Source organism: Pholcus phalangioides, unplaced genomic scaffold (assembly GCF_987345545.1).
Source record: "Pholcus phalangioides strain wild (caught in Gottingen) unplaced genomic scaffold, Ppha-v1.0 ptg000009l_1, whole genome shotgun sequence".
Classification (NCBI taxonomy): domain Eukaryota; kingdom Metazoa; phylum Arthropoda; class Arachnida; order Araneae; family Pholcidae; genus Pholcus; species Pholcus phalangioides.
The window spans coordinates 18,525,747-18,536,073 of NW_028301602.1; the positions used below are offsets into that span (position 1 = coordinate 18,525,747).

At 39.2% G+C, this 10,327-nt stretch overlaps 1 protein-coding gene across 1 annotated transcript in view; it reads left to right on the forward strand.

Annotated features, from left to right (window-relative positions):
- The window catches only part of LOC149082172 (alkaline phosphatase-like), a 164,087-nt gene extending 155,566 nt beyond the window's left edge, over nt 1-8,521 (forward strand). The window contains exon 9 of the mRNA XM_089235689.1: nt 4,392-8,521. Within this exon, the coding sequence (XP_089091815.1) occupies nt 4,392-4,744 (353 nt within the window). The 3' untranslated portion in view covers nt 4,745-8,521. The remainder of the gene's footprint in view (nt 1-4,391) is intronic.
- The last annotated feature ends 1,806 nt before the right edge of the window (nt 8,522-10,327 follow it).

The window sequence follows — 10,327 nt, forward strand, 5'->3', positions numbered from 1 at the left end:
AAAATTGCAATATAACATGGTTTCGCAAACCACGTTGAGAGAGTTGAAAAACGCATGTGCAGGCTCTGAGTCCAGAGGAGACGAAAGGTGGATGTCAGTTGATTTCTGAATGCGTTCGTGGGTTCGCTTACCATATCTGACGTAAGCAGCTTCGCGAAACGCATGCGCTGGGATAGGATTACAACGCACTACGGACGACGTAAATTATTGCGGTAGTAAGCACGTGTAGCAATTAGATGTATTTTTCAATGAGTATCGTGATGGCTGACTACACGAACGAGGAATACGCCGATATGCAACTGATTTACGGTCGAGCACATGGCAATGGGCGCTTAGCACAGCGGATGTACCAACAGCAATATCTGATGAGGCGTTATCCGCACCATACTACCTTCGCCACGATCGATCGACTACTACCTGAGACGGGGACCTCCCACCCAGCACGACGTGAGATGCAGGGAGACCGCGCAATGTACGCACTCCTCAAATCGAAGAAACCCTGCTGCAACGGTTTGCCGATTCCCCGTCGACAAGTACACGAGCGGTTGCAGCTCACGTCGAAACCTGCATGCGTTTTTTTCGCGATTTTCACCCTCTCAACGTGGTTTGCGACACCATGTTCCATTGCAATTTTTGTTCCTTTTGTCTACTAACAACTCTTCTAAGTTTGTCGATCCATTAACAGAACACCCTGTATATTTCATTAGTCAAGGAATATTTTATCAAAAAATCTGAATTTTCAATAGTTTTTTTTAATTTTTCATTAATCTAGAATTTTCATCAGTCATGTTTTTTTATTATTCACGTTTTTGTATACGCTATTTTAAAAGATATTGTTCAACATTCCCATACTTCATATTGTAATTAATGTTATATCTTCATTTTAATGCCGACTTTCCTGACCAATATATAATATCAGGGCTCCAGAAGCCTCCAAAATTCCAAGGTTTTACCCTACTTCCTAAATCGTTCCTTTCCAAAAACTCTCATCGACACTGGGGCCCTGCGTCTAGAGTTCGCGAATGAACAGTGTTCCAATATACCCATCCCCTCGCTAAGCGTTGGGCGTGTTGGAGTCATCGCGCTCGGTTCCGTCCCACTCGAGAACACTGCACGCGGCTCAATTTGCGCCTAGTCTTAGGTACTAAACACACTTCTCGCACAGCTCCGTCGTCGGTAGTAAATAGGCCATAAGACGACAGACTGGAGTTGTGCTCGGTTTGAATGAATGGTTTGAGGACGAATTCTTAACACATAATTTTATGAACAACAAAGTAACACATTTATCACGTATGTTAGTTGACTTTTATTGATTAAAAGCCAACTCGAGACACAGATAATTTAAATTATATTTTAAATTTTCTATAATTTTTGATTTTATTTGTTTGTTTTCATTTGAATTATTTTCATCTTTTAGAAGTGTTCACTATGTTATTACCAATTCATTTTTACACAGAATCCCAAACTGTTCCATTCTTAATACGTGGAACAAGTAAAAACAAAGTTATGGCTGATTTGAATCATCGAAAGCAATTGTTTCAAAGTCTGCAAACAATAGCAAACGCGTTTTTTGTAGATTCATTTTTCTCGTTAAATAAGAAACTGAATATCGCAAAAACTATGCAAGATATTCTCATGAAATTTTCTAACAGCATTTCAGATAATATTAGCTAAGCAATGAACTAGGATCTTGGTTATATGTTGAGGATTTCAATCCAAGAATAGCTGTGTTGAAAACTAAGATATTGACTTTTGTTTGTCAAAATTCACAAATTTTTTGATGAAAACTGCCGCACATCAGATGCTGTATATACTGCTCTATATATCGGAAACTGCCACATTTTCGTGCATAGATGCTGAAAAAAAAATTACAGTTGCCTAGCGGTTATTTTAATGAAAATATTCAAACGGCTTTGATTTTTTCGATAGGAGACATCATCGGTCAACTCGTGTGTTTGAGATGTTGATGCAACCGTTTTTTTTAATACCGTTTGCTAAACATATCTGTGCTTGTTGATGCTAAGCTGTGCTAGTGAAAAAGTTGAATTTTTACAGTCAAAAAACGACACGCCTAAAGTACCAAGTCGCGAGTTCGATACCCGGTTCGTCCTTGTCAGAAAACTTTCCTAACACAGGGGTGCAACAGAAACGGCGATATGATCACAGATAAAGTTGCTACCGCAGGGAGTCCCCCCATCGTGGGGTTAGCGCACCAACCTCTCGATGAGTATAAAAAACAAGCCTGTCGTTCGGAATCGGCAATAAATTGTAGGCCCTGGTCTAATTAGTCCTCGTGTGCAGAAAATGGCCGCGGTGCGACGATTACAGGGTTGCCACTCCGAGTAATAATTCAAAAATCGTTGAAAAAACAAATGCTGGATAGGGAACATCGATTGCCTTATAGAGGGTGATTCAATTTGCTTTTCCACGAGGCTATCTCTGAAACCATTGAGATTAGAAGACAATTCAAATTACACGCGGTTTCTTCTCTCTCAATTGTGGTAATTTATTTGAGATATCGTATATACATAGAAAAACAATTTTTTTTTTACACGGTCCCCCGTCCTCAAAAACATAATTATTATAACGTTTTGCCCCGTCTTTTTCGAGGCCAACAAAAGTAACAACATGTTTCAAGGTGCAATATTCGCTGAGATATTTGAATTGAAAAAATCCGGGAAAATTTGCGAAAGAACAGCAAAAACTAACAGACAACGCTTCCTTCCCCTCACTTATGCCGTTCTTTGCCAATTTTTCCCCGTGTGTTTCTTGCTTTCAAATATCTCAGCGAATATCGAACTTAGGGATTACATTTTGGACGTCAGGAGAGACACGTCAACACTTCTCTAATTCAAAGTTGAGGGGGAGTATAAAAGTTATTTTTTTATACATGTGCATATTGACCCCTCAAATAAATTACGAAAATTTAAGAAACCACACGTCATTCGAAAACTTTCTGCAATTAAAAGTATACTTTTATAGTCAGCGGTTACAGAGATAGTCCAATGGACAAACAGTTTGAATAACACAGTAGTAATGATGCAATTTTGCTCAAAGATGGCGCATGAGCCAGCCTGATAATTTACGGAGCACTTGGTTATACAGCATTTTGGTGAAAATTTACCCATCTTTTTTTGAGGAAATTCACTGATCATGCATGTGGAGAATTACACTTCTATATGGATAAAGCGGATGCATTTTCTAGTGACCTCACGTTTCAGTTCTGACAACGCATTCCCTGACAAAAACATATCTTGATGTGTGAGCAATGTTCGCAAATACGCATCCAGATGCGTGATTCACGCGCTTCGAAATTTCAATTTTACTCCTCCAAATTTTTTTGGGGAGTGAAAATACTCCTTCAAATTGTAGGTAATTTTTTTAATAGAGTTGTTTCTCTCTGTTTTTCATTAAAAAAAATATCCCTCCGTTACATAATAACCCTTTAAAGGTTTGGAGAAGAATGAAATTACTCTTGAAAATTATGTTTTTGGATTATACTGTGTGTGTGTTTTAACAGCTCTCAAAGTTTGACATATCTATTTTGAAACACGCAATATGAATGTCTGAGGTATGAGTGCTGTATGTTCGAAGTGCTATCATCTCTCTTTCCAACTACTAAACCAGCCATGCATCTCGTACATATTCCTCTACGGAACCTCTAACGAATTGGTACATGTTGGAATGTGTGTGTGTATAATGAGCCTTGGCTTCCATGAAGTTTGTTTCTGTGTAATGTTTGTTATGTGTAGTGCTGCCATCTGCAATCAATTTTTTAAACTGAGTTTTTTTCCTCAACTCGGAGCGTGATGAGTAATGAATGAATAGTTATAACGTTGTAAGCTTTTTTTTTTTCTTTCAAACCGAGCACAACTCCGGTCTATCACCATCTATGGGAGATTTACTACCTAGTGAGTTGTGCCGGAAGTGTATCTGTGTGTGTACCTAACAGTCTGAGTGAGTATATAGTGTTGTGTTAAATTTTTCAGTGCCGCCATCTATATTTCAGAAGTGAAATGAGTGATGTATTATGATTGAATTGCATTTGTACTGTTTGTGGGTCTGTTGGTCTCTGCGGCGAGACTTTTTAACCGGGATCTCTTTCCAACTGAGAAATGACAGTTGTTTTGAATATTTGTGATTTTAATCAGGGCCGCAACTAGATGCTTGGTCACCTGGGGCAAGTGCGCGTTTTGGCGCCCCGTCGTAATGCTGAAGGTAAGGTTTGAGAATGAAATTTGCGCCCCCCTCTGGTCCAGCGCTCGGGGTACGACACCCGCCGGCTAGTTACGGCCCTGATTTTAATACTTGTATGTTCTGTGTGGATGGTAATTATTCCTAAAGAGACAAACCATAACTGAGGTGTTTTTTTTGTTTTTTTCTGTTTCCAGAAGACAAGAACTACATCCAGCAAACGGCAGTACCGAGGCGCTGGGACACCCACGGCGGAGAGGACGTACCCGTGTACGCGCAGGGCCCGATGGCCCACCTGTTCCGGGGAGTCGTCGAACAGACGTACATTCCTCACGCCCTTGCGTACGCTGCGTGCATCGGGCCCCAGAAGGGCGACTGCGACCGTCGCCTCCACGGGCTCATACCGCGTCATATCATTGAGTGCCCATCGGCTCACACTCATCCCGAGGATCGGTCTTCCAGTAGGACTCGTCACGACGAAGCCCTTCACCTGCTCATAGTCTGCTGCGTGACTATAGTCAGTCATCGCGTGCTGTCGGAAAGCACATGAGCTACATCGAATCACTGTTTGCATATCGTTTTTTGGGGGGCTCATATCGGCGTGGAATGATTGATAAATACCACTCTGTGTGTGATGAAAGCCGGTGTTCATAATCTGTCTATATATTGGACGTCTTTCATAAATAGTCTCCATTGAAGCATCTGGCAGACGCTGAGAAACTGGTAAATACATCTCTCGCGGTATATAGACCGATGACGTGGTCTTTAAACTTGTCGTAAGTTAGTGTTCGATACCGTTAATGAGTATAGATGGTATCCATTTAAAGATACCAGATGTAAAATGTAATGAATTTCCGGTGAGTTATAGCGACATGTGCCGAACACGGATCAAGTACCCGCAGTGTTTCAAAGAGTGTTGTTATTCAAAAAAGGTTTCCATGAAACAACGGCAAAAAGCTTCGACCCAACACTGAAGAAACCAAATTCATTCCTGAAAGATGTACAAACTGATAAAAAATGGCATATGAGACATTCAGAGTTAAATGAGTTTGGTATCCGTATTGTACATATAAAAGACTGAGTTATAACGAAGGTGGAGAAGCTTATACAGTCGACGATCGTTATAATGACCCCACGTTATAGTGACCATTCCATTACACCACCCGTAGGATAAGTCCCAACTGTTTTCCATGTAACGAATATCATATAGTTCCTTTCGATATAACGACCCTTCCAATATAACGTTAATTTTCGACGGGACGAAGAGGGTGTTATATCGAGCGTTGATTGTATTTGAGAGAAAACGACACCTTACTTATCTTAAAAAATGATGATGATATATCTAGTTGCGCGCTTTTTTCGAAAACTATGTTCGGGTAAATGTGATAAAACGGTGAATGTGCGTAATCACCGATCATCTCGGTAAGTTTGATTAACACCAGGTTTACCGGGAATTTTGACCCATTTCGATATGATAAGAGATAGGTATATATAAGAAATGTCGGTAAACCTAGTGTTATAAACTGAAATTCTAAGGTGTAATAATTTTATAGAGCAGTGGTTTTTAACCTCTTTACCAGCCCGTGGAAAATAAATATGCAGTATTTCTGCGCCACGCGGGCAAAAAAACTGGAATATGTAGGTGCATATGACCCGTATTTTACGGGACATTCCCGTAAGTTTGGCTGTCTCCTGACTTTGCTATAAAAGGTACCATTATTTCTGATTTTCAACAATTTTATTTTAATTGTATTTTCAATTTTTACTGAAATTAAAGATTGAGATTATAACTTATAAGTTATGATAGAATGAATAATTGTTGTCATAAATATATTCATCTTGCGTATTTGCCAAACATACTTTTTTTAGTAAATTATATTTTTGATTAATTGCTAGTTGCCCTCAATATCACGCCGTTGGCGATTTTTTAACACATTTTATCGATAGTTGGCAACTTTATTTCCACTTGACAATTCTTTGGCGATGGTGCATATTGTACGGCATCAATTTGCCGTATTTTTGTGAAAGAAATATGATCAGCCAGGCCCGCAGCCAGAAATTTCGTTTGGGGGGGGGGGGGCAAAGTGATAGAACAATGGATTTGGCCATCTTTTTCACTTTTTTAAAGCATCTTCTCACATTTCGTGAGGGGGGATCAGACCTCCAAGTCCTTCCCCCTCGCTGCGGCCTTGTGGTCAGCTTCTTACAACTGATACTTTTCTGCGGATGATAATGACTAATTAATTATAGTCACATAAATATAGGCTACTCATCTCACGTATTTGCCTAACGGATACTTTTTTTTCATTTTTTGTCACGAGTCACATATTGATCAATTGTGAGTTGTGGTAACCCCTATATTACCCACCGTTAGCAATTTTTCAAAAAATTTTAGCGATTATTGGCAACTTCATTTCCCTTTGACAATTTCTTGGCGGTGATAAGCGATGGATCATATTTATAACGCATTTTTGCGAAGGAAATACGGTCAGCGTTTTTTGCGATTGATGGTTTTCTACAGAAAAACTGTTCGACGGCCACATTGACTCCCCTGATTGGCCACATATGGCCCGCGGCACCTTTTTCTAGAACAGGAGCTGCACAACCTTCGGCCCGCGGCATCTTTTTCTAGAACAGGGGAGCGCAACCTTCAGCCCACGGGGCAGCCTACCAAAAGTTTCAATCCGACCCGCGGAAGGTGTTCCGGTGAAAAACTATCGATTCACGATAAATGCATAAGCTGACCATATTCCCTTCATAAAAACACAGGAAATCGGAATCCATATGGAATAAAGACATTTATAGCAAAAAAAAGCCATCGCCAAAAGCAAGTAAAGGTGCCAGCTTCAGCTAATAAATTTATCAAAGGCAAATAAAATTGTCAATTTCAGCCAAAAAGATTGTCAAAAGCAAATGAAGTTTCCGATTTGATCTAAAAAAAATATTCTAATAAGGTGCCAAATACAGCCAAAAAAATATTTCAAAGGTAAGTGAAGGCCAAGAAAAAGAAATTTCAAAGGCAAGTAAAGTTGCCAGTTACAGCTAGAAAATTTGACAAAGGCATTAGTTTATAAGTCATAAAAATGATTTCAATTCTTGATTTCAAATGTAAAAAAAAATCGTAAGCCTCGTTGAAAATTAAAAGGAAAACGAGACATTTTGTATAAAAGTCGAGAAAGGACCACAATTACAGGAATGTTCCGTAAAATGTAGGTCGTATGTGCGCCCCCTATACATTCAATTAAAAACTTCAATATAAAGGTCTTCAATTATATTTGTCCCTGTTTAACTCAAGGCTCCCATTGGCCCTTTCAAATATATACGTCACTGAATTATATGAGTTGGTGGCCCGCGGGCCACCTGTTACTTTATCGCACACCAACCCCAGTCATATATCGTCATACGGCAATTTCCAACCAGTGGAATTGTGTGGAAAATGAAGGCCCCCGTCTAAAGTGCCCCCGTTCAGTGCTGTAGTGATGGGTTGGTAAGATACGGAGTTAGAGATGGGAAGAGTTCAGGGTACGTGGGTTCAAACCTACCCACCTCCAGACAGTTACACTTTTGCCGCTGTGGTGGTAATAGTGACGGGCTCGCGATGCGAGGATCCAGGTTCGAACCCCACAGTGCTGGTCGGCTGAAGTTGGTTTTCTGTGGTTCCCAACTTCAAGGCGCAAATGCGAACCGATCTCCCCGTTAAAAAGCCTCGCCACAGAGAGCAACAGTCCTACAACGATAAATCATTCAATCATAACACTTCACTCATAGTTAGAAAAACTGGTGGCAGGTGGCAGCACTACACATAACAAGCGTTACAGAGAAACAAAAAACTTCACGTCAGGTTTCACTACGCGTACACGCACATTCCCGCATGTACCGATTCGCTGGGGGTTCCGCGGCGGGTGGTGTAGCAGTAGTAGGTAGGGCCTCCAAAAAATGGCTCGGGGATCCATGATGTTCTTAAGTCAACCACCTCGTTGGGCAATTTGCCTGTTGTGGCGTTGTATTTGTATTTGTCTATCGGTGATCGCCCCAAGCTCGGTACCAAAAAAACTTGTTTCTGTTGTTCTTTGGTTGGATTCGAATCCACGGACCTTGACGGTAACCTTCATAGTGGAAGTGATTCTTTTTCAGTGTGCATCCCTAAAATTGCTTTCTCGCATTCACACGGGGTATTGCGGGATTAAGAACCACCGCTCTAAAGGCTTCTCAATCAATCAGGTTTACGCTTTATCAAATGATCGATCAACACGGTACACAGTGGTTAACTGAGCGTACTTGACGGCGATAATTGTAAATGAAACGCGTCGGATTATTATGTATGCATGTGTCGAAAATTTCGAATAAAAATATCCTTTTTGCTTCCTGCTGTCTTATTTATTATTCACGAGACGCACACACCGAAGATGAATTACCTCCATTTGCTCCTCGCATTTTCATTCTCCCGAATATAATGTTATTTCAGGAAATATGCATTTCTTTCCCCCATTAGATACAATTTGATTATTCAGAAATCAAAACCAATTAGTGAAGCTTCAAATGCGTTAATTTGTGTCGTTCTGCGAGAATTACCGAATTATATTTCAAAGAGGAATCAAATTAATCTTTGTTACATCATATTCATCTCATTTTCGTCGTTCAAATTATTGTACTAATATAGTGAAAATTACTGGGAAAGATAATTTTTCATCGGATTGAAAAACAGAAGATAAATGTGATTATTGAAAAGAATGCACTTATCATAAAACTTGCGGGTGTTGACGTAATTCAGTTTGTGAAAAATAATTAATACATACATTCCTCATTCAAATATTTATAAAGGAATTGTATTTAAAAAAAAAAATTATATATTTTCGACGAAGCTCATTTGAATTTTTATTCTTTATTGTGAAAAATGGAGGATTAGAATTATTTCCCTGACTTATATAAATTCGATTATGATGATCATGACTAAAAATACGTTATGTTCATCCACATAAATTGTCAATTAAAACGTTTTATTTCGTAGATATTTTTATTTGATTTTAATTAACTGAAATTTGCAGTCGTGCTTCATTTTCCGCGATTGGCGATTTTTTTCGATATCCCCCCCTAAGAATGTATATATATATATGTTAGTGCCAAAGAGAGAATGAAGTTGGCCTCTTCACGAACAGGCTGACCCAACTGATCCGTCCAATGTCCGAAATTCGGTTCTTACTGGGCTTTGGATGGCACCTATATGTCGATCCCTATATATATATCAGTAAGATGTCGATATTCGGATTTCTTTGATTCTTAGGCTTGACATAGCTAAAAATAATCAATTATGGTCAGCGATTTCTAAATTATAGATGTACATAATAATTGCAAAAAAAATACGCCGACGTGACGAAGACCCCGAATCATTGCGATCGATATATAGGAGTCGGCCAAAGCCAGAATTTCGAACATTGGTTGAGTCACTTGAACCTGCCAGTTCACGTAGTGGCCAACTTCGGGCTTTGGCAATAACATACTGTGTACACTAATATTTGCCTTAAAACAAGAAAATGAATGATACACGTCGAAATGTATTTTCTCATGATTTTTGAGCTAACATGAGCGCTACATAATTTAATTTATCCCCTTTCACGAGCCTTTTTTGTTTAGAGCGCGGTCTTTTAATTTAATCTAAGCGAGATATTTACATAAGTCACGCGTTAGCTCTGCTCTTCTTTCTTTTTTCGGTTACGAATCCTTTTGAAGAATAAAAGACCCGAAGGTTCTCCTTACGGACGTTTCCAGAAGAGAACTCGAACCCACTTAACGTTGATAATGAATTACTAATTAACTTAATGAGGAGCGATTCTTCTCATTCACGGTTTCCTTTTTTTTTTTAATTATTAGCTGCCGAAAAATGAGATGAGCAGTGGTTTTTCACGGATCAAAGTTTCACTCCAAGAACCGACAATAAAAACAGTGACTTAAAAAATGAAAGTTTAAAAATTCATGTAAAATTCTTAATTATTAAAATAATGATAGCAGCAAGGGAATGCATAATACAGCCTGTTTCATAAGTTTAGGCGCAGCAAGAAAATGGAAACGAACAGAAAACTACGTAGATGACGCTGCAAGAAAATAAGATTCTATTCACACACACACACACACAATG